General features: G+C 45.1%; 1 protein-coding gene across 1 annotated transcript in view; it reads left to right on the forward strand.

The window, feature by feature from the left end:
* LOC147642061 (uncharacterized) overlaps positions 1–24,693 on the forward strand; it is an 85,513-nt gene that overhangs the window by 20,164 nt on the left and 40,656 nt on the right. Inside the window, exon 2 of the mRNA XM_086802408.1 lies at positions 3,506–3,627. Within this exon, the coding sequence (XP_086658534.1) occupies positions 3,506–3,627 (122 nt within the window). The remainder of the gene's footprint in view (positions 1–3,505; positions 3,628–24,693) is intronic.

The raw sequence follows: 24,693 nt of genomic DNA on the forward strand, positions 1-24,693 counted from the left end.
GCTCGAAGAGAATCCCCTTGGGGCCAATAGGGGCTGCCTTGGGGCAGGCTGGGGTGAGAGAGAGAGGGAAAGAGAAAAAGAGAAAGAGAAAAATTATGTTACTGCCTTGGGAAGTTGGGGGCCTGAGCAAGGTTGGTTGGGATAAGAGAGGCAGGGCGCAGCGCACAGGGGCACGGGCATGCAGGGTGCAGCGCACTGGCTTAGGCAGCGTGAGCAGGGCAGGGGCACATAGTTGTGGTGATGGTTGGCTGGCGAGGGAGGGGGCGGGGTGGCTGGGGCCAAAGCTCTCTCAAGAAGGTGTCCCTGTGTCTGCGGAGCTCAAGCAGGAAGAGGCCTAGGCAACGTTGGTCCTGGAAGTCAATGATCCTGGAGAGTGAACCAAATCCCTCACGAAATAGACGGTGAAACCTCCGGCAGATCTCATAGTATACTGGGCAGCGGCATATGTAATGCTCCTTGGTCTCAACCTCTATGTGGCATAATCGGCAGATCCTCTCATCTCTGGGTCTCCGTATGAGCTTCCTAGCTCTGAAGATGCGCTCAGCTCTACCTGTCTCCACTCTGAGGCGATGGGATGAAACCCGTATCTGGCCAATCACAATCCGCATGGCATGGGACATGTGAACACTCAAGTAGCCCGGTTGCTGGATGAATCCATCCTTAGCGAGTGTGAGGAAGTGATCTCTGTAGAAGTGCATCTTCGTGGGGAGCTCTGGATGTGTGATCCATGTGCAATGGGTGTAGAGGCTGAGAAGATCTAACCGGATAACCTGGTTGGTATCGTGGTGAGAGAGCCGGAGATAAGGGGAGTCTACTGAAGGGGGGGTAGGCGGTCCATGCGAAGGCCATATACTGAGAACCAAGTGGAAACTAGTGCATACCATACTCCAGAGTGGCCCTCAAGTGCTAGCTATCTGGAGGACTCCAGGACAAGCCTCGGGTACCTGTGGGGATCCATGTGACTGATGCGATGGAGGTATGTGACTGTCCGGAAGAGTGCATCCACTACCATCGGGGCTGCAACAAACTCTGCGTGGATAATCTAGTGTGGGACTGATGGTTTGCTGTGGATCATATGGGAGAACATCATGACCTGGGGCCTCTCAACTCGTTGCCAATCCTCATCGGACAAATTTGCCCCCAGAAGGCTGCTCCATACATCAAGGCTGGTGTGACGAGGGTGTCAAAAAGCCAACCTTCGTCCTGGGCTCCTAGAAATGTGCCTGGAAGCACTGCCGCTCAAGTAAGCTCAAGGTTGCATATCCCTGTCACTTTGGCATGTGCTGCGGGAACCATGGTAAAGCGTGGGCCACTGAAAGTGACACCAAGGTAGACATAGGATGAGACAATCTCCACAGGATCCCCTCTATATGTGAAGCTCAATCTGGATGTGAAGGGGCGAGAGGTATTGAAGACCATTACCTTGGTTTTTACCAAGGTTAATAGAGAGGTCCTGCTGAGTGCTAAAGTCATGTAAGGCATCCAAGCACAGAGGGTGAAGATGTGGTCAAGGGTAGAAAAGCTCCTCCGAAAGCCAGCCTTTCTTGAGGCTCTGCATCCCTGGCTCTCTACATATGAACTGAGCTCCGCCTCTAGCACTGATCCATAGAGTTTGGCCAATGTGTGGCCAGTCATGATCGTTTCTGTAATTATTAGGATCAAGTGGATCTCCAGCTTTGAGGATGGGGGTGATGGTGTTGGTGGACCAAGCGGGTGGAAATCCTTCACGAAGGGCTCTATTGAACATGTAGGCTAGTAGGGGTGCCAGGGTATCATCGACATGCAAGATGTAATCGGCAGTGAGTCCCTCGTAATCCTGGGCTCGCCCATTGTGTAGTCTACGAATGGCCTTGAGGACCATGCCCATTGTGAAGAAGGTGGAGGTGGTGGGATGGGGATCTGGTGGTGCGGGTAGGGGTGGCTGATGGGGGATATGATAGAGGGAGTGTGCATAGGAGTGCCATGTGTCCGGGCAGGTGATAGGAGAGAGAGAGAGAGAGAGAGAGAGAGATTTTATTAACGTCTTCCAAAAGACCGAACTCGGCCTATGAGACAAATCAGTGTACCTGTGTGGGGTATCCTTTGTCATCCCAACAAAATGAAAAAGTACTGAACTAAAAAGCTGAATCTGGGTGTGCAATAAGTACAATGAGTGGGGGAGGGGATGGAGCTCTACTACTAGGAGAATGCAAAGCTATATGCATGGAGTATCCAATCATGATATGCAACCTAGCTAGCTCCATCCTGTACCATACTGGGGGTATAAAATGGTATACATCAATGAAGGGGGTGTCCACAGCTCCCTGAAGAACATGCCTGGGTCTGCTCTGAAGCGAGAAAGAGAGAGAGAGAGAGAGAGAAAGATATATTAAGCGTCTACTAAAGACCCAATGGGTTTGTGAGACCAAAGTGGTACAATAATGTCCATGGCATATCTCATCATGGAATGGAAAATAATTTAATAAAACAGAATGAAAACATAAATATAGCTCTCTCACTGGGGTGATACAAAACTGTCCATGGAAACTCGTCATGGAATACTAAGAACATAAAAACATGGGAGCAACATCAGCTCTGAGTAGATGGTATACCACTCTCCAAAATGTCAAGCTGAGTATGGCTGAGAGGTCTCGCTCAGCTATGTCACGTGGAACGGTAGCTCGATGGCGGAGAGAGAGAGAGAGAGAGAGAGCGAGATTGTGTTAACATCCAAAAAAGACTTGAAGGCTCTATGAGGCCAAAGGTTGTCACATGCAATCCAGGGCTGTCTTTCCTTTGGGCAGCTAGTCAATTACTTTTTTCATTCTTCATGTTGTCTTGACATCCAGTTTACTAGAAGAACACCATGCATTTTCTCCCTTTTTCTGATTTTTTTTTGAGCTACTCTCTAAACACATATTACAGTATCTGTTAGTCTTGCCTTTTTCAAAGAGCAGGCCAAAAACAGCCCGAGGTTTAATTTGCAATTAAAAATGATGCTTTGTAGGTCCTTTTCAGAGGGACATGGTGAAGCTCTAATTGGTATCTAGACATCTTGCCTATTAAGGAAGCCATGTGACTATGCCCACTACACTCTCCCAAGATGGGTCCTTTTTATAATGAGGTCAAGTTTCAAAAAAGCCTTGTGGAAGTGGTTAACAAATAAGACAATGAATCTATCAAACAATGGAGTGAAATACAAAGCCATTGACATGTACACAAGACACTACAATGTGTATCCCCGGCCCCCGCTTGCTGAGTATTCACTTTACTAATGTAGATTAATACAAAAGGCTCACTTGTGCTCTCACAATTACCAAATTAGAAACTGGTCGAAGAATTTCCATGCATGTTTGAATGGTGCACCCTTTTTTTTGGGTGGGTATGGAATTATATTCGTGTAGTGTACTATGAAAGGGTGATGTTTGGATGCTGAAACTAAAAGCTGATGAAATGCCGTGGAAGTGACATTATTTTTAATTTTCAAAAATAGTGTGCTGAGTACAGGTCATCATTTTGTTGACAGCTCGCATTGGGGAGGTGACTAGAACAACCAAAGAGACAGATGTGAAAGTTAGCATCAACCTTGATGGGACTGGAATATGTCAAAGTGATACTGGAATTCCCTTTCTTGATCACATGCTTGATGTAAGTGGTATGCATTTATGGGTTCTTTTTTTGTCACGTTCCTTCTGAGTTCAGTCTTTGTGCATCGCTATTTGAATGATGGGTATCACTGTTCTTATTGTGTCTAAGGAACACATGAGGGATGCTAGAAAAAATAATTTTGTAGATATCCGAAGTTGTACTAACTATCTCACTTTTGACCAACTTGGGTTTGCTCTCCTGACTCTACGGGCTGCTTCCCTGATCAAGCAACTAACACAGATAGAATGCTGGGAAAGAAAATTTGTGCCAATCCTAGGCTCTGATACCAAATGTAGGCGTAGTGATGCTATGAAACTGCTAACAGAGAGATAAACTGTAGAAGACTTGCAGAAGCATGTTCATACACAAGTAGTCTAACTCTAATGTGCATTAAAGAATAAATAAATTACAAAAATTATCAATACAATCAATGTAAGCTTTTTCCCAGAAGTTGATTAATCCCAAAAGTAAACTCGACTCAATGAGACCCTACATCCCTTAAACGTTGGCATACTCTTGGAGTCTTCTACTTCCAATAGTGCACTCTCTAGTGGCTCGATTTGTCAAATCCCCAAAGATCTCCTCGTGATCGTTCCTGGTACACGACTCAAATCCTGCAAACAACACTTGGACGCCCGCCCGTCCATACTTGGGTGCCCGCCCGTTAGTCTATCCCTAACTCAGCTCGCCAATCAGCCTGCCTAGCTCCAAGCTTCCCCAAACCTCGAAGCTAGTCTTGCGTGCGTGTAGCACACGGTAGATACACACTGTGCACATGACATACTCCCCTTCCTCTAAGAGCTCACTCTTGAGCTCACTAAAAAGCCAGGGTAATCTCTCTGAAGAGTAGTCAATGTATCACATGTAGCGTCCTCAACACGATCCTTCCACTTGATCTTGTACTCCGTGATAAGCGTATTACGCAATCTTCTTTCACGAAATCCAAGAATCTTTTTAGGTTCGTGCAGAACAAATGTCATGTCCTCGACATCTATAATTTCTTGAGGAGTAACCAACTAATTTGTTCCACCCAGTACTTCCTTAAGTCTACTGACATGAAATACAGGATGAACTTTCACATGAGAAGGCAAATCCAATTCATATGCAACTGAACCAATCCTTCGTGTAATACGAAATGGTCCACAGTATCTAGGGGATAATTTCGGAGATCGACCTATCCGTAAAGTCTCGGAATCTTTCGGAACTCGCAAATACACCATCGTTCCTTTAGAGAACTCTCTGGGTGAACGATGTCTATTAGAATAAAATCTGTCTCGGTCTTGAGGACTTCTAATAGATTCCTTCGCAACTTGTAACATTTCCTGCATATCTTGTAAAAAATTACGTGCTGTATCATGTTGAAGTCTTGAGAATCCTACTGTAACAGGTGATCTAGGTTGAAAACCATACACAAGCATGAAAGGACTAAAACCTGTACTCGTATGCTTAGTACTGTTACATGCAAATTCTAACATAGGAAGATAATCCTCCCATGAACTCTGTCTTTTGGATACATATGCTCGAAGCATATTCTCCAAAATCTGATTCACTCTTTCAGTCTGGCCATCAGATTGAGGATGAAGAACTCAAATTCAAAGTTGTTTCCAACTTCTGAAAAACAAGTTTTCAAAAATCACTCGTAAACTTAGAGTCCCTATCACTGACTATGTCCTGCGGCAACCCATAGAGTCTAAACAATTGCTCGATAAACTGCCGTGCTAATTGCGTAGCTGTAATAGTCTTCCGGGTCGGTAAAAATCTAGCCATTTTTATCAAGCGATCTACCACAACCTAAATAGAATCGTAGCCTTGATGTGTTCTTGGCAATCCGGTAATAAAATCCATGGAAATACTTTCCCATTTATTACCTGCGATTTGCAAAGGATGCAACAAACCAGCGTGTCTAAAGCGTTGAGCTTTATTTGCCTGACAAATTTGACACTTGAGAACATAATCTTTTACATACCCTTTCATCTTTGGCCAATAAAAAGTGTGTTTCACTAACGATAGTGTCCTGTGTACCCCAGGGTGTCCAACAGAAGCAGAAGGGGCGTCGTGACACTCCTTAAGAATCTTGGACCTAATGTCCGGGATCTGTGGTACACAAATTTTGTCATTACGGAATAGTAAACCATTCCGAATCATCCACTGGCCTCTTGCAGCCTGAATGGTAGACTGCTTAGTCATCGAGTCTTGGTCAATCAATGAGCTCCCGTCCTGGATCTTCTGCCAAAATGGACCAAAATAACTATCAGTCTTGCAAAGCCCTCTCAATGACTGAAATAAGTCAATAGAAATCTTGGTGAATGACAAAGAATTCACCTCTCTAAATCGACTAAGCGCATCTGCAACACTATTCATGGATCCTTTCCGATAGTGGATCTCAAAATCAAAATCTTGCATTAACTCAACAGCCCAACGAGCTTTCCTTCCTCTCAAATCATCTGCATCACACATACTTGATTGACTGATGATCAGTCAATATCACAAACTTGGAGCCATATAAATAATGTCTCCAAACCTTGAGAGCATGAATCACAGCATAAAGCTCCTTCTCAAGGGTTGGCCAACGAGATTGAGTGTCGTCTAGCTTTTTACTTTCAAAAGCAACCGGTCTACCATCTTGAAATAGAGCAGTCCCGATGGCATAGTCACTGGCATCAGTTTCAAGAACATAAGGCCGACTAGGATCGGGTAATGCTAAGATAGGTGCTTCCTTGACTTTATCTTTCAAAAGTCTGAAGGCCATATCCAAATCGTTATTCCAAGTGATAGGCTGATTTGACTTACGTCCACGACCTTTCAATAAGTCGGTCATCAGTAGTGTGAGCTGAGAGTACTCCCGCACAAATTTCCGAAGAAAAACTACAAAACCGAGAAAAGAACGAAGTTGTTTCACTGTTCACGGTATAGGCCAATTCAGAACCTTCTAAACTCGGTCATAGTCAATGCTCAATTCATCTCGAGTGATCTTGGGTCCCAAGTAAATGATGTCGGTCATAAAGAACTCACTTTTACTTAACTTAGCATATAGTCGATTCTGTCTTAAAATAGATAAGACAATCGTGAGGTGTCTAACATGATCCTCAAGAGTACGACTATATATCAAAATATCATCTAGGAACACCACCACAAATTTTCCCAAATGTTCACGAAAAAGATCGTTCATCATTTGCTGGAAAGTGGCTGGAGCATTGGTTAATCCAAAAGGTAATACGAGAAACTCGTAATGGCCATACCTAGTCCAAAAGGCGGTTCTTTCGACATGCCTTTCATGAATACGTATCTGGTGATAGCCAGTACGTAAATCTATCTTCGTGAAATATTTCGCTCCTGCTAACCGGTCAATCAGATCATCTGATCTAGGGAGAGAATAACGGTTCTTAATGGTCAGCTTGTTCAATCTCTTGTAATCTATACACATTTGATGGGGAGAAACTGCAATTAGGGTTTAGAGTTCATTCATGGGAGATATACACAGAGAAGCAAGGGAGAGAGAGAGAGTGAGAGTTGTGGGGATAAGTCAACTCATGAAAAGCATGAGAGTGTGACTCCCCTATCACACATGTATATTGCACTAGTACACATAGTGCACTTAGTACATTAAAAGTACTAAGTGTACTATGTACTATAACTTATGGGCTTGTACACACTATAAGGGTGGGCATAACGCCTTTACCCCAACAACCTCCCACTTAAAGGCAAAATGCCCTTAAGTAAAGGAAAAGAAAAAATCAGCATGTACATGATAATATACAAGGCCATATCAAGGCTGAAACTGGCCTCATCCAATGCCCATCAAGTGTCTGCAATGAGCAAACCGCTCCGGAGGCAAACTCTTTGTCAACAGATCAGCCGGGTTGTCATCCGTATGAATCTTAACAAGCTGAATTTGCTTGTTCTCTATCACACCTCTGATGAAGTGATACTTCACATCCACATGCTTCGTCTTTGCATGAAAGACAGGGTTCTTTGCCAACTGGATGGCACTCTGACTGTCACAATGCAACAATGGAATATCCCCTGTATAACCCAAATCAACCACTAACCGAGATAGCCATAATGCCTCCTTGCAAGCCTCTGTGGCTGCAATATACTCGGCCTCTGTAGTAGATAAGGCAGTGCACTTCTGCATCCTGGATATCCATGACACAGCACCTCCTGTGAATGTAAATACATAACCGGTAGTAGACTTCCGGTTATCTGGATGACCGGCATAATCCGAATCCGTGTAACCATGCACTAATGCATTCTGTTTGCCAAAGCAAATGCACAAATCCTGTGTGCCCTTTAGGTATCTCATGACACCTTTCACTGCTTCCCAATGCTTCTTGCCAGGGTTGGCCATGTATCTAGAAACCACTCCCACTGCAAATGCAATGTCCGGCCTAGTAGCAACCATGGCATACATGAGACTGCCACAAGCTGAAGCATACGGAATCTTGGCCATATCAGCCCTGTCACTATCCGACTGTGGGCTGTCCATAGCACTGAGTTTCACATATGGAGGCAAAGGAGTACTAGCTTTCTTCCCCCCGTCCATATTGAACCTCTGCAAGACTTTGCCAATATATTCCTTCTGAGACAAATACAACACATGCTGATTTCTGTCCCGAAGTATCCGCATACCCAAGATGTGATTTGCATCACCCAGATCCTTCATATCAAAGGTCTCATGCAGCCTCTTCTTCAAGGCATCAATCTCTTTACGAGATTTCCCGGCAATCAACATATCATCAACATACAAAATGAGAATCAATAGACTGCCATCCAAAGCTTTCTTGGTGTACAAGCAGTGATCTATGTCACTTCTCCTGAATTTCTGAGTTTTCATGAATGTATCAAATTTATGATACCATTCTCTTGGTGCCTGTTTGAGCCCATAAAGACTCTTTTTCAGCTTGCATACAAGCTTCTCCTTTCCACTCACTGCATAACCCTCTGGCTGCTGCATATATATCTCCTCATGGAGATCACCGTGAAGAAAAGCAGTCTTCACATCCATCTGAATCAAGTCCAGATCATCATGCGCAACCAAAGCCAATACAGCTCTAAGTGTGGTCATTTTGACCACTGGAGAGAAGATCTCATCAAAGTCCACACCATATTCCTGCTTGAAGCCCTTAGCCACTAACCTGGCTTTGTATCTTGGCTTTGCATCTGGTGCAACTTTGAGCCTGTATACCCACTTGCATGGCAAAACCTTCTTGCCTGCAGGCAAAGGCACCAATTTCCATGTTCCATTTTTATGCAGAGAATCCATCTCTGACTTCATGGCACGCTCCCATAGAGCCTTGTCTGCCCTCTGTAAAGCCTCTGTATAACATGAGGGCTCTCCACAGTCAGTAAGCATCAAATAGTCAACCCCTGGAACAAACCTGTCAGGGGCTCTGGAGGGTCTAGTGGACCTCCGTACCCAATGACCATCATTTGCAGGTTGCTGTCCAGCCTGCATATCACCCATTGGTGGCTCCTGTTCCATGCCATAAGGCTGAAAAATCATGCCCGGTATATCCTCCAACTGTGGTATATCCATAGGGATATCTTCTGCCATCTCTGGCTGTCCATTTGGACCATTTTCAGCACCATTTAAGGGCTGGTTTTCCTGCTGTAATGGCTGATTTACAGCCCTTTGTTGTTGTCCATGATGTCCATCATCATCAAAGATGACTCTGCCAGGCTCCTGTTGCCTTGCAGGCTCCTTATACATGCATGTTTCATCAAAAATGACATCATTGCTGCGTATGATCTTTCTATTCATGGGATCCCAAAGTCTATACCCCATTTCACCTCTGTCACCATATCCTAGGAATATGCATTTATGAGACTTAGGATCAAGTTTGGTGCGCATTTCCCTGCGTATGTGCACGTACGCAACGCAACCAAACACTCTCAAGTGCTTGTATGACGGAGGCTTCCCTGTCCATATTTCTTCTGGCACTTTCCCACCAAGCCTCGTGTTAGGTGACCTGTTTATAAGGTGAACAGCTGTCATAACAGCTTCAGCCCAAAAACCATGAGGTAATGCAGCATGTGACAACATAGAACGGACCTTCTCCTGTATGGTCCTGTTCATCCTCTCTGCTGTCCCGTTTTGTGGAGGATCATAAGGAGTAGAGAGCTCCCTCTTGATGCCTTTAGCATCACAAAAGTCCTGAAACTGTTTGGACGTATACTCTCCACCATTGTCGGAACGCAAAGCCTTCAGTGTTTTGCCAGTTTGATTCTCAACAAGAGCAACAAACTTCTCAAACACTGAGAATGTATCACTCTTCAAACGAAGAGGATAAACCCACACCTTGCGTGTGGCATCATCTATAAAAGACACAAAGTATTTTGCCCCTCCCAAAGAAAGCTGAGGCATCTCACATACATCTGTATGCACAAGCTCTAACTGAGCATCTTTCTGTCCAAGAGCTTTCTTGTGGGGGCACTGTAGTTGCCTACCATATATACAATGCTCACAAAACTGAAAATTTGAAAACTTTAGAGAAGGCAAGTAACCCAAACGAGACAATTGCTCCATTCCCTTGACACTCATGTGTCCCAACCGGCTATGCCACATAGAAATTTCCGGCAGCTCGGTTGTATTTACATTAGCATGGTGACAAACACCTGCATGCATGAAATAAAGAGTGTCCACCTTAGAGCCTCTGGCAACAACCAGTGAGCCCTTACTAATCTTCCACTTTCCACTACCAAATGTGGTAACATAATCAGCATCATCAAGCTGTCCAGTAGAAAGCAGATTCTTCTTGATCTCAGGCACATGCCTGACATCATGGAGCATAAGCTGTGAGCCATCTGAAAATACAAGCCTCACATCACCTCTGCCAAGAATTTTACATGCATGGTTATCACCCAAATAAACCACTCCTTCATTGCCAGCAGTGTACCTGACAAACAAGTCTCTGCAACCTGTGACATGAAAGGAGGCACCTGAATCAATGATCCATGAGTGCATACCATGACCACCTGTAAGAAGTGAATGGGCATCAAGTGAAGACGTAAAGAGGACCTCATCCTCACTGCCACCTGCATGTGACACATTGATTTCTTCGATCTTGACTCCACTTTTGCCCTTTGGCTTTACATCTTTGGCTTCATCCTTCTCTTTGTCTTTGCCTTTTCCCTTTTCTTTCTGATCATTTTTCCATTTGTAGCATTGCTTTTTAATGTGTCCCTTCTTGCCACAATAATGGCATTCCAAATCCTTTTTGGAGCGAGACTTGCTCCTTCCCCTTTCTTGGCTTTTCCCCCTTTGCTGGGATCTCCCACGTGCATTCATTGCATTGGACTTTCCAACAGAGTTGTTCTTCCTGTTCATCTCTTCTTGAAGAAGAGCACCCTCAACATCTGCATATGACAGCATAGCATGCGAATTACTAGTGGCTGTCCTGAATGTGTCCCAACTCTCTGGCAAAGTGCATAAAAGAAAAGTGGCTTTGAACTCATCGTCCATTGCCAACTTTTGATTGATGACCTGGCTGACAATACCATTAAACTCATTTAGATGGGCTGTCATAGAAGCCCCTTCCTTCATCTGAAGACCTATGAGTTTCTTCAACCAATACACTTTGCTTGAGGCACTTTGTTGGGCATACAAGTCCTGCAATCTCTGCCACATTCCCCAAGCTGTCTTCTCTTCACGAATGCTGAAAAGTAATGAGTCTGACACAGACAACATGATAGTAGATCTTGCCAGCTCATCCATATCTTCCCACTCTTCAGCTGTAAGAGAAGCGGGCATCACACCCCTTTCTTTGATAGGCTTGTGCTGCTTTTTCTGGAGCAACACATTGTAGCACTGGGTTTGCCAAATATCATAGTTATGCGAGCCTTCAAGCTTCTTGATGTGAAGCAATGAAGAGCTCTCACCTGTGGTTGCCATAGCAATATGCAACCTTTAATGCCTGACTCCCTGCAAATGTGCAAACACTGCACCCAAGATGTGCAAACACTGCACCCAAAGCACACAAAGTGCTCACAAATGTTCTCCCAAGCTTTATCTCCCACTGCGGAAGCAAGAATGCAACTTTTCTCCCACTTTTTGTGATGAAAACACCAAAATCTGGTTGCTGCAGATTTTGGACAGCACCTTAAATGTGCTCTTTTGCCCTTCAAAGTACTGTACAGCAGTACCAAGTGCTTACAAATGATGTACCAAACCTGTACCGGCAATTTCAGCAGCTGAAATTGAACCTTTTGGTCACTCAAAACAGTGTACAGCCATGCCAAAACATGCACAAAGATGTGCGAAATCTGTACCAGCAGGTACAATAGCAAAAAATGCTCTCCTGGCTGTCCAAATGAGTGAAAATCAGACTTTTACAGTCCCGTACACTGCATACAACAGTCCCGAACAGAAATTGGGCAAAAGCCCCTTGACTGCAAGCTGATTTCTGAAGATTCAAGGCATAAATGTCTTGCCTGCTGCTTTGCCAAGCTCAACAAGCATACAAACTTGAAAAGCCCCTTGATTTAAGATCAATTTCTGATCATACATGGTACATTGACGCACGTAAAGGCATCCAGAGTGTTCACGATGCTTCCCCCTGGCCACATATACATCAAATACATGAAAGCCCCTTGATTTACAGGCACATTGAGTGCTTGTAAGGCATCAGCACATTAACCACAGCATCAAATGCGATTGCGTGCATGCAAATCAACCCAATCGGCACAAAAGCCCCTTGATTTGCACTGTAATTTGCTGCAATTTTGCCCAAATGTGCGATTTTTCACATCATACAGCATGTATGAGTGCTTAATTGCACAATTACATCAAAAGCCCCAAATTTTGACATCCAATTTCCTGCAAATTGATCCTGATTTGACCAATTTCCTGCAAATTTATCCTGATTGTGACCAATGTCACCCAATTTTGCCAATTTTGCTCAAAAATTGAGCAATTGGGCACCTGTATTTGCTCAATTGATTTAATTGATAAGAAATTCGCAAAAAATTGAAGGCAAATACCTATGAAATTCTGAATTTCTCTGATTTGCAGGCGGGTTGATGAATTTGGTGCTGCTGCAGAAAGATTGTGCTGATGAAAAATCCTCACATGTGAGTATCTTCAAGCGTGGTGTAGAAGACTGCTGCAAGCGCTGCCCTTTGGCGAGCTTTGTCAGGGCGAGTGATGCGAACAATACCAGGTTGTTGCCTGTACTCCCAGCAGCGCACAGAACAATACCAGGTTGCTGCCAGATGGAAGCTTGCTGACGGGCGCCCCCTTCGCTAATGGTCGGGCGTTGATCACGATGTCACGGTGGTGGGCGTTTGCCTTCGCCTATCCGCCAGCTTTGCGTGAACCTGCAGCAGCACGGCGCCCGTCGCACGTCTAACGCCTTGTGGCCACCAAGGCTACACGCTCACCGCACCGTTTCTGCCGGCTCGTGTCAAGTAGTAAAAGCCTTCGCTTCACCCACTTGATGGACGCCCGCCGACTACCTGTAGGTGCAGTTGATGCGCTGGCTGCTGTTGTTGATGCGCTGGCTTCTGCTGCGCTAACTGGGTGGCTGCGCCTCTTCACACACAGGCTGCTGAATGGGAAAGTTGCTGCCTGCCTGTGTCAAAGATTCGAAGGGCACCTGCCCTAAAACAGAAGCTGCAAGGTCGCCCTTCTCAACACCTACAGGCTCCGAATGAACCAGGCAAACCTCACTCTGGCTCTGATACCAGTTGATGGGGAGAAACTGCAATTAGGGTTTAGAGTTCATTCATGGGAGATATACACAGAGAAGCAAGGGAGAGAGAGAGAGTGAGAGTTGTGGGGATAAGTCAACTCATGAAAAGCATGAGAGTGTGACTCCCCTATCACACATGTATATTGCACTAGTACACATAGTGCACTTAGTACATTAAAAGTACTAAGTGTACTATGTACTATAACTTATGGGCTTGTACACACTATAAGGGTGGGCATAACGCCTTTACCCCAACAACATTCTCCAAGTATTGTCCTTCTTTCTCCTAAGCAACACAGGTGCACCCCAAGGTGATTTACTTGGACGGATCTGGCCCACCTCAAATAGTCTTCGAGTTGTTTAGCCAACTCATCTTCCTCAGCTTGGCTCATCCTGTAAGGTGGAATACTGACAGGATGAGCACCAGGGATCAAGTCAATACGATGATCTACTGCCCGTTCAGGTGGTAAACCTGATGGCAGTTCCTTAGGAAATACGTCTTGAAACGAATCAAGTATCTTCTGTAATTCTTTGCTTTCAAACACACTTAATTCATTGACATCCATGGAAGGTATGAGAAATGAAGAAAGTGGAATCAATACACAATGGAAAGCAGTATACAAAGAAGAATCCATTATATTTCCAAAATCAATTGTATTTACAAGAGGTTCCTAAGAGGGATGAATACAATCACCTAAAATACTATACTGGGTGTCCCTATGCTGAAAAGAAAAATTATGACTAGACCAATCTATCTGGACTTGAAGAGTCTTAAACGACTCAATCCCTAATAACAAGTCTACATTTTCTAGGTGCATAACATAGCATTCCAGAGTATCTTTGTAGTCCTGAATCTGGATTGGAAGCATCTCCACCTTTTGATCCCATACTTGCCTTCCCGTAGGTAGGCGTACCTCATAGGTATGATTGCTGGGTGTCGTATCAAGACTCAATTTCTGCACAAGTTTGTAGTTAACAAAGTTGTGTGAGCTGCCAGGGTCTAGAAGAATGTGAATCTTATGGCCATTCACTTCTCCATAAACGCGGAGAAGATCATGCAAGCCAAATACTTTAGAGTTGAACAGACAATCAGAACATGTACTAGGGCGAGAAAGTACAGTAATTGACGTACCTGTGAAAGACAATTGGTTAGCTGCCTTTGGCTTGGGTCCTGCGTTGGTCTTTGCACCCTTTTGCTTTAGGCACTCGTTACGCATGTGTCCTTTTTCTTCACAGATAAAACAACGTCCTTCCTTCTTGAGCTTTAAAGCCCTAAGGAGTCGTTTCTTCTTCGCTGGTGTCGAACTTGAATTCTTCGAAGGTTGGTCCGAAGACTTTCCTTCAGTCGTGTTAGCCATAGGTGCGGAGAACTTTCGTTTATGCTTGTTCCCTTGCTTGGTAACGGGTTTCGACTTGGAAGAGACCATCGTATCATCATAGATACGAGCTGAATGAATGGCCTCGTCCAATGTTTTGCATTTGTTATTTTTAACTTGTAATCGATATGAGTCTGGTAAACCAGCTACGAAGAACCCCAAAAGCATAGTTGTTTCTCGTACGCGTACGAACCTATTCGTACGTACGAGTCGTACGGTACGATACCGTACGAATTCGTACGATATCGTACGGTACGAGTTAGGTTTTTTTTTTTTTTTTAAACCCCAAAAATTTTTTTTTCTTGAAATTTTTTTTCCAAATGCTTAAAAAAAATAGAAACCTTGCTTTACGAAGATCCCAAATGCTCGCAATACTTCGCAACTTTCGTGTCCACTCAGTATTCCATATGGGGTTGTGGAGAGACCTAAAAAATCTGGCGAGGTAGACTGGTAGTGTACACTTGATTGGTAGGATGAGAGAATCTTGCTACATCACTTGGGGATCCCTGGTATAGGTAGGCTAGACAATTAGATTCTCAAGTTATGCACAAGGGAGAACATTTGGACATGGCCATTTTGATCTAGAGAGGAGTCCCTAAACTTATCACCCTAGATGCACTCCTCGTATTTGTGCAAGGACGGTCCCTTAGTCATAAACGCTACACTGGGAGACCTTTGGTATTGCATTACCCATCCAGGTTCTTTTTTGGAGACAATCGGGAGATCCAACCGAGAGAGACACATATCCATGTACTGGTTTCTCAAGCACTGTAGACTCCTGCCCTCCCAACCTTCCCTCACATTCAAGCTTGAAGCTCCATAGCTTGTAAGTGTAAAAAATAAAAACCGTATTTTATCGTACCGTATCCCAAAATTTCATATCGTACCGAATATTCCCGTACGGTATCGTACCGTACCGTATCGTATTTTCGTACCGTGACAACTATGCCCAAAAGAGTAGTGGGATCCATCTTTGTAGCTTTCATCTGCAAGTCCCTAAACTTCTGGAGGTAGACCTCATAAGTGAGGTGCTACGAGATCATGGTCAAAGCTGAAAACCGGGCAACAACATCATAATCATCCTCTTTCTTGAAGACGTCTTCGAATTGTGCCCAAGTTGTTGGCTTAGGGTTGAGTTCCTTCCACCAAAGCAAAGCTTGCTGCTAACTGAATCTTTTTTCCATCATCATATGGATGAAACTGAAAGTGAACTTGCCACTTATGTAGCCAAGTGTCCACGATCTCCTTGGTGTGCTGCTTTTGCTCGCCCACGAACGGTTCCGGAGTAATGTTGGGGCCCAAAGCAGAGGCCAAGGTATCCATACCCGATAGAGTAGAGAGGGTAGTGGTCAAAAGAGCGATGGAGTTTTGCAAAGCTTGCATCTAGGCTGCGATTTGTGCCTGACGTTCCGTTGAAGAAGCTTCGAGAGCTACTTTGAACTCTTGGAAATCAGATTTTGACACATAATCGTCAAAAAGATCGGCATCGGTATCTTCCGTAGCCGGCAAGCCTTCGCGTTCGACAAGGGGCTCCAACTCCGATTCTTGGGTCGACATCGTGAAGAGGGTAAGTGGAGAGAAAATTCGATCTTTGCACAATAAAAGTGCGAGTGAACTTGAGAGCTTGAGAGCTTGAAAACTTGAGAGATGTGTGGCAAGAAGCCCACTTAAGGGGTTTATATAGCCTGCCCCAAAAGCTACTTGAGCTTTTGCTTTTATGTTATATATATATATATATATATATATATATATATATTCTGCTTCCTTAAAAAAAACAAACACCTTTAACCTTGGAGGGGACTTTTAAACTTTTTAAAAAATTTTAAACTTAAAAAAACGAAAGCAGGCCCAAATTGGCAAGTCCTTTCCTTGGTTTTTTTTTTCCTCTTCCCTCCTGGATTAACGTCGCCGGTTGCCGCAGGCGTCACACGTGCAGCTGCTTTCGCCATCCTTCCTGCCGGCGCCACCTTTTCTCAGGCGACCAGGGCTGTTTGCGCTAGCCTACACCTAGGTTCAACCGCCTGCACAGGCCTGACCCAGGCGCTCGCCAGTCTAGTCGCCTGGCTGCGTAGGCCAAGGCGCCTGCCGCCTGGCTTCACAGGCCTGGCCGCCTGGCTAGATAGCCCTAGGTGCCTGGCCGCCTGTAACTGCCGGTAGCCCAACGCTTGCGCCTGCCAGCCTCCAATAGCCAAACGCCAACACCTGCCAGCATGCCCACCTCTCACACGCGTGCTCTCTTTCTCACGTTAAACGAAAAGCAAACCTGCTTTTTTTCTGTTTTCTCTCAACGTTTCATGCGACTGCACAAACAAATCTTTACCTACTTCTTGCAAAGCAAATCGACCCATCTTAGACCACCATCTCCATCATCATGGGTTTCTTTGATGAAAAAAAACACATACTGAATCTGAAAACAGCAGTATGCACAGAAAAAACAGCAAGCTTTTTTGAACACATACCTTTCTTCGACGTCATCTTCTCTACCTACCGACTTGCTTGTTCACGAGGCATGCTTTATACCACTGTCAAATCCCCAAAGATCTCCTCGTGATCGTTCCTGGTACGCGACTCAAATCCTGCAAACAAACAAACAAACAACAAGGGGGTGCAGGCCTGACTCACCTCCCAACTAAGACAGCCGTGGGCGAGCCCATAGTCTTGGCTGTCCCCACCGAGCCACGAGCTGAGCTAACTAGGTTGACGTACCGACGAATCTCCTCTTCGCGACGTCCCATACCGCCACGAAGCTACCCTCGTGGGCCTCGAGATTGCTGCCGGCCTCGGCTGCATAAAGCAGGTGCACGTCTGCACTAGATCCAGGCTCCAAGACCATAGAGCTCTCACAAACTCGCGAGACTCTCTATATCTCAATAACTAACTTTGGCCACCCTTTTATAGGCTCTTGGCCGGTCATCGGGCGTCCACACTTGGGCGCCTGCTCGTCCATACTTGGCTGCCCGCCCGTTAGTCTATCCCTAACTCAGCTCGCCAATCAGCCTGCCTAGCTCCAAGCTTCCCCAAACCTCGAAGCTAGTCTTGCGTGCGTGTAGCACACGGTAGATACACATTGTGCACATGACACGATTGATGAAGATGAAGCCCCACTCGATTGATTGACTGGTATGTGAATTAGGGGGGGTTAAGGGGCATGTTTATACTTTTCAGTTTCGGCCATTCAGTTGTTGAGGGACTCTCCAATTGCTGTGGGACTCTTCAAATCTGAGCTATTCAGTTGCTGTGGTTGTTCAACTGTTGGGGGCCTTCCAGACTGCCAGGTGTCGATATATGTCCACCCAAGACTATCCACACTGTCTGCCCAACTGTTCGTGCTACTGTCAGTTCAGCTATTTGGCTTGCTACCCGCACAACTTCCTATCCTTGGCCATTCAGACCTGTTGGTCCTGGGTGCGTCCTTTTGGGTGGTCTGCCTGCCTGCTCTGTTACCCACATAACCAGACCTGTTGGTCTTGGGTGCGTCCTTTTGGGTGGTCTGCCTGCCTGCTCTTTTACCCACGTAACCGGTCTCTGTGGCCAGGCAGGCCCACGATGGCCATGTGGAGCGGGCTGGCACGGGGCAGGGGCATGTATCCCCACCCGGCCACAACACACTTCACATAAACCACTTGCGAACTTACCTAGACTAAGAGGTTAATCCTTGCATTAGGAACATCAAGACAGGAACCATGGTTGATGGCACCGTCTCCACCTCATCCCCAAACTAGTGTTAAAGTAGAAGGTCAAAGTCAGTAGCGGTCCAGGGAGGAAGGATGACAGAGTGTCCACCCCCCAACATCAAGTTTAGCAGAAGGGAATGTCACGTGCATGCTTGTGCCATGGCTAATCTTCGGCATGAACAACATTACTCCCTGATTAAGTCAACATTTTCTTGCGCTTTGGCAAGGCACTCCTTGACGGACTCAATGATCTCTGAAAATGTTTCTGTGGTCTTGTTGGTCTCTAAGTACGGTGACACCATTCTCGTAAGAAGTGGTGAGAAACGGCAGCCAAATGTTGCCTCATACGGAGTTCGACCAATGCTAGATGAGTGACTGTCGTTTGGGCTTCGCCTGAACCAAATGAAGATAATGCTCCCACTCCGACTACTTGTCATGGTAATACAACTTGAGAACATCAAATCATTGTCACAACGCAACGGGAACGGCCCATGCCGTCGGGAATGCAAACGGCATATAGGGATTAGGGAACGAGAATGGAAACGCCACGTCAACACACACACACTTTTTTTTTTTTTTTGTGAAAGCATTGTTCTGTTTATTAATTAAATGTACAAAGGAATGTGTCTCACTGCAAGACACACACTACTCAAAAACAATGATAAAACACCTCTAACTGATTGTAAGGAATGTAGGCATATACTCACTTATGGTAGTGCTATGTGTGAACAAGGCTTAACCAAGGGCACTTTTTCCCATGTGGTTTTTCCCCTTGGACATCAAGTGTGAAAGGACAAACATATAATATTTTGTACTTCTACATTATATGGATGTGGCACACATGCAAGGGTTGACTTGCATTTTGTGGATACCACACTTTTGGCTCTCTCTCTCATTTCTGTGTGTGAGCTTCTCTACCCTGCACCTAACCCTAATATGCAGGTTTGTGTTTGTGAGTGTGTGAGTCCAACACCCAACAATTGGTATCAGAGCTGGGAGCTGGGAGCTAGCCCTGAAATTCTGCTGTTGGAAGAAAACCCGGCGAAATTCCGTCCATTTCTGAGCTCTGGGGTGTTCACTTGTTTTCGCCGCCCTGCCGCCGCCGCCGCCCAGCTCCGCCGCTGCCGCCCAGCCGTGCCAGCGCTTCTACTGCGCAGGGAGTTGCCACCAGCGCCCCGCCCAGCTGGCGGCAGTAGTGCACAGGCGACCACCTCCGCCCCTGACTCGGCAGCGCTACTGCTCCCGTCGCCACCGCTGCCCCTCCAAGCCGGCGCCTCTGCTGCTTCGCCGCCGCCCAGAGCCGGCATCCGCCTGCCTCGTCAGCTGCGTGCGCTCTCCTGGACACCTGTAGCTCCAGCAACCTCTGCACACCTCCGCCTGGCTGCCACGTGCATGCACCCCCTGCAGCTCCAAGTGGTGCCTGAGCCCCGTATGTAGCTGTGTGCTCTGTGCTCCTCGACAACAGCTGCAGGCCTCTCGACTGTGTGCTCCCCACCTAGCACCTGCTTCCTCACACTTGCTGCCAAAGGTATTCTTCCTGCACATTTTCTTCCAAATACAAATACAGATTTTGCAGCCATTTCAGTGCAGGTCATATGCAGATTTTGCAGACACTTCTGTGGAAGTCAGATTCAAAGGAAAATTACAGGTGCAATTTGGGGGATTTCTCAATTTGAGGCAAAATTGAAAATTGCAATTTGGGGGTTTTCAAAATTGAGGTCAAAATCAGCAAATTGAACCTCTTTCATTTGCAGAAATTTGGGGCTTTTCTGAAAATTGGCCAATTAGATGTACATTGAAGCGATTGGAGTGCATAAAAATTGGGGATTTTCAGATTGGAGCATGTAATTGGGCATTACAGCTGCGATTTGTCGCGTATGTATACACATTGTGTGTAATTTGACAATTTGGTGCAGGTTTACGGTTTGCAGGCATACATTTGCACATGACATTTGGTTGCCTGGTAGTGCACATTGGTGCTTGGTTTGCTTGCAGATATATTTTGTTGACATGGCACAAAATGCTACAGATGTATTTGGTGTGCTCACCCAGGAGGACAAGCTGGATGGATCTAACTACTCCCTCTGGAGTTTCATGATCCGTAATTTGCTGGTAGCCAAAGGGCTTTGGGGCATCGTGTGTGGTGATGACACACGCCCACTTACCATACAGCCAGCCACGCCTCAAAGGGGAGGTGCTTAAAGAGCTTCTGATGTAGAACCTGCTCCCACACAAGAGCAGAAGAGATGGGACTCGAGAGATGCACAGGCCATGTCATTGATAGCCCTTTGAGTGAAAAGGACTATTATTCCGCACATTCATTCTTGCAAGACATCGAAGCTTGCATGGGACACATTGGAAGCAATGTATCAGGTACGCAACGAGGCAAGAGTTGCCTACTTGAAGAGGCAATTGGATCTTCTTTCTATGGATGAGGGTGACTCCATGGCAGATCATCTCACCAAAGTGAAAGATTTGCAGGAACAATTGCTCAACATTGATGAGGTTATCCCAGACAGACAGATGGTCACCAACACTCTTCACTATTTACCGCCTTCCTACTTGGGCTTTCACACCTCTCTCAACCTCTCAATGAGAGGAGGTGCTGATCCCGTCACTTTTGAAGAGCTCGTGGGTTTACTCTTGCAGGAAGAGCAAACAAGAGCAAACTTATCGAGCAACCGTGGTGGAGACAAGGCATTTACAGCCAAGGATAAAGGTAAAGCAAAGAGCTGTAGGCATGGGGGACAACAGTCTAGCAAGGCTGGTCATGGACAGCCCTCTTCTGGTGGTGAAAAGTCTGACAAAGGGGATGCAAACAAGCCCAAAAAGAAGGGCAAATGTCACTACTGCCATAAGCCTGGACACTACATTAGTGAATGTAGGAAGCGGATTGCAAAAGAGAAAAGGAAAGAAGCAGGCAATGCAGTAGCAGACTCTTCTGATGACAAAGCACAGCAATCAGCTAATGTAATCCAAGAAGAGTACACTTTTTTGGTCACATGCACTAGTGACACACCAAGTGCTTCAGACACTGATATGTCTTGCATTGCATCTGACAGACAGAATGCATCATGGTATTTTGATAGTGGTGCTTCGAGCCACATCACTTCATGCAAAGATGTATTTCAGCACTTGGTTTATGCTTCAAATGGCCGCACTGTATCATGTGCAGATCATACCACATATCCAGTAAAGGGAATTGGTAATGTCATACTTATTGCAGCCAATGGTGCCAATATATGTATGAAAAATGTATTGTATGTTCCAGGGATAAAGAAAAATCTGCTCTCCGTCTCAGCCATAAACGACCAAGGTTTAAAGGTTGAATTTGAAGATGGGAAGTGTTTGGTAAAAGACCCATCAAAGGGTTATGAAATAGTCACTTCTGGAACACGATACAAAGGCTTGTATAAGCTGGACAGCTATGACAAGCGCACTTATGATGCAAATACAGTGGCTGCCCACACTCTTGCTATGCATGATGCAGAGCTATGGCATGCTCGTTTTGGGCATGTAAATTTTCAGAGTTTGATGCTTTTGTAGAAGCATCATATGGTTGATAATATGCCGCCTCTTGAGTCTCCACCAAGACATGTATGTGAGGGGTGTATTTTGGGAAAGATGCAACAAAAACCATTCCCCAAAGATGGAGCTGTTAGAGCTGAAAGTAAATAACAGCTCATACATAGTGATGTATGTGGTCCAATGCGGACACCATCCATAGGGGGGCATCTTTACTTCGTCACATTCATTGATGACTACTCCAGGTTTGCTTGGGCTTACCCCTTGAAAGCGAAAGCAGATGTGTTTACATGCTTTCGACACTTTGTAGCAATGGCTGAAAATATATGTGGATGTAAAGTCCAAACACTCCGCTCTGATAGAGGTGGAGAATACATGTCAAATGCATTCATGGATTATATGCTTCAAAAGGGCATCAAACACCAATGTACTGTGCCTTATCACCGCAGCAGAATGGTGTAGCTGAAAGGAAAAATAGATCTCTCATGGAGATGACAAGATGCATGGCGAAAGCACAAAAGTTGCCTCACAAATTTTGGATGGAAGCTATAATGTGTGCAACTCATGTGTTGAACAGGTGACCAACAAAAGCTTTGAAAACCATAACACCATTTGAGGCTTGGTATAGCCGAAAGCCAACAGTGGATTATATGCGTACATTTGGGTGTTTGGTATATGCATATGTGCCAGAACAACTCCGAACAAAGCTAGATGACAAAGCAATTAAATGCATTTTTGTGGGCTACAGCAATGAGAGCAAAGGATACCGTCTTTATAATCCAACTACACGAAGGATTTTTGTGAGTAGACATGTGGTGTTTGTTGAAAATTCAGAACAGCCCATTTACAGCTTGTATAAAAGCAATGATACAGGCATACAGGACATGTTTGATGGACTTTTACCCATTGCAATTACGGGGGATTCAGATCAGCCAGCCCCAACACAAGGAAATCCTCATGTAGAACATGTGGAACAGCCAGCCATTCAGCCCCCTTCTATGGAAGAAGTGGAAGATCTTGTCAGGGAAGAGCAAACAACCATAGACACAGCCAAGTCAGTGCCAAGATGGTTGCTGAAAACTTTGCAAGAAAGCAAACTTGCAGCTCCACTCACAGGTAGAACAAGGGCTAGTTCCAGCCATGCTTTGAATATACATCGTGGAGAGTCTACATTAGCAATGGGTGGTCTCTTTGATTCAGAAGAGCCTTCTTCTTATGAAGAAGCACATGAGAATGAGCATTGGTTGCAAGCTATGCAAGCTGAAATTTCTTCTATCATGAAGAACAATACATGGGATCTTGTGGAATTGCCTAAAGGCAAGCATGTCATTGGAACAAAGTGGGTATACAAAGTCAAAAGAAAGTCTGATGGTACTATTGACAAGTACAAAGCAAGGCTTGTGGCTAAAGGCTACTCCCAGAAAAAGGAATAGATTATGAAGAGACTTTTGCTCCTACTTCGAGAATGACCACACTAAGATCAGTGATTGCATTGGCTGCACATAAAGGATGGAAAGTGCATCAATTGGACATCAAAACTGCATTCTTAAATGGGGATTTATAGGAGAAGTATATGTAAATCAGCCCATTGGATTTGTAGTTCCTGGTGAGGAACATAAAGTATGCAGGTTACGCAAAGCATTGTATGGGTTAAAGCAAGCTCCAAGAGCTTGGTATGATAAGATACATGCCAAGGTTATGAGAATAGTCCAGCTGAAAGCACATTGTATGTGAAGAAAACCGATGCCGATATTCTCATAGTCATCTTGTATGTAGATGACATGCTCATTACAGGTACTAGCAAAGCACATTTCAAAGCTGATTTGAAACACTGCCGCTAAGTGGGCTGCCATGCTGAATTTGATATGTCAGATTTGGGGCCTTTACACTACTATCTCGGCATACAGTTTATGCATACAGATGATGGCATTGTTATGGAGCAAACTAAGTATATAAAAAGTTTGCTAAAAAGGTTTCACATGGATGAATGTAAGCCCATTTCTACTCCGGTAGAACCAGGTGTACGGCTTACTATGCATGATATTGGAGAGCCTTTTGAGGCCGGCATTTACAGCCAAGCAGTGGGATGCCTCATTTACTTGTGTAACACGAGGCCAGACATATCTTTTGGGGTGTCTTTGTTGAGCAAATTCATGCACAGCCCAGGCACAAAGCATTGGCAAGCAGTCAAACGCATTTTTCGTTATCTTAAGGGTACCCTGGATCTTGGTTTGTTCTATCCCAGGGGGGGCAGCTTACAGCTTTATGCATACAGCGATTCAGATTGGGCTGGTGATTATGATACCAGGCAATCCACCAATGGGAATTGTTTTTTCTTGGCAGTTCATGCATATCTTGGTTGAGTAAAAAGCAACCCAGATCTGTGAGGCTCTAAAGCGGCTAGAGGTTCTGGAAACACCCTACTCCAATGAATGTTTTCAAGGCGCAAGGAATTACCGATTGACTGCTGCCGCCCATTCCAATGTAGGTATTCCAGAATAACTTGCCAATCTTGAATCAACCCGGTGACACATGGGCAACGTCCTCTAAACTTTCCAAAAACTATCTCTTTGTAAGAAACACAGCTTTGGTTGGCATGAATGTCACCAAGTGAGAAAGCATGATGGCCCAAGGTTGTCGTTGACGTAGAAATTCCAATATAAGGGTGCAGATGAATATCAAGTATGTTAAGTCCACCATGCATCTTTGGAGTGCAAACCAATTCCTTTTTGAGAATACAGAGGTTTTTGATCTGTACTTGTGCGCCAAAGACAATCTAAGGCCTTTGACATAAACACATCC

Source organism: Cibotium barometz, chromosome 1 (assembly GCF_041138505.1).
Source record: "Cibotium barometz isolate CiBa-2024 chromosome 1, ASM4113850v1, whole genome shotgun sequence".
Lineage (NCBI taxonomy): Eukaryota > Viridiplantae > Streptophyta > Polypodiopsida > Cyatheales > Cibotiaceae > Cibotium > Cibotium barometz.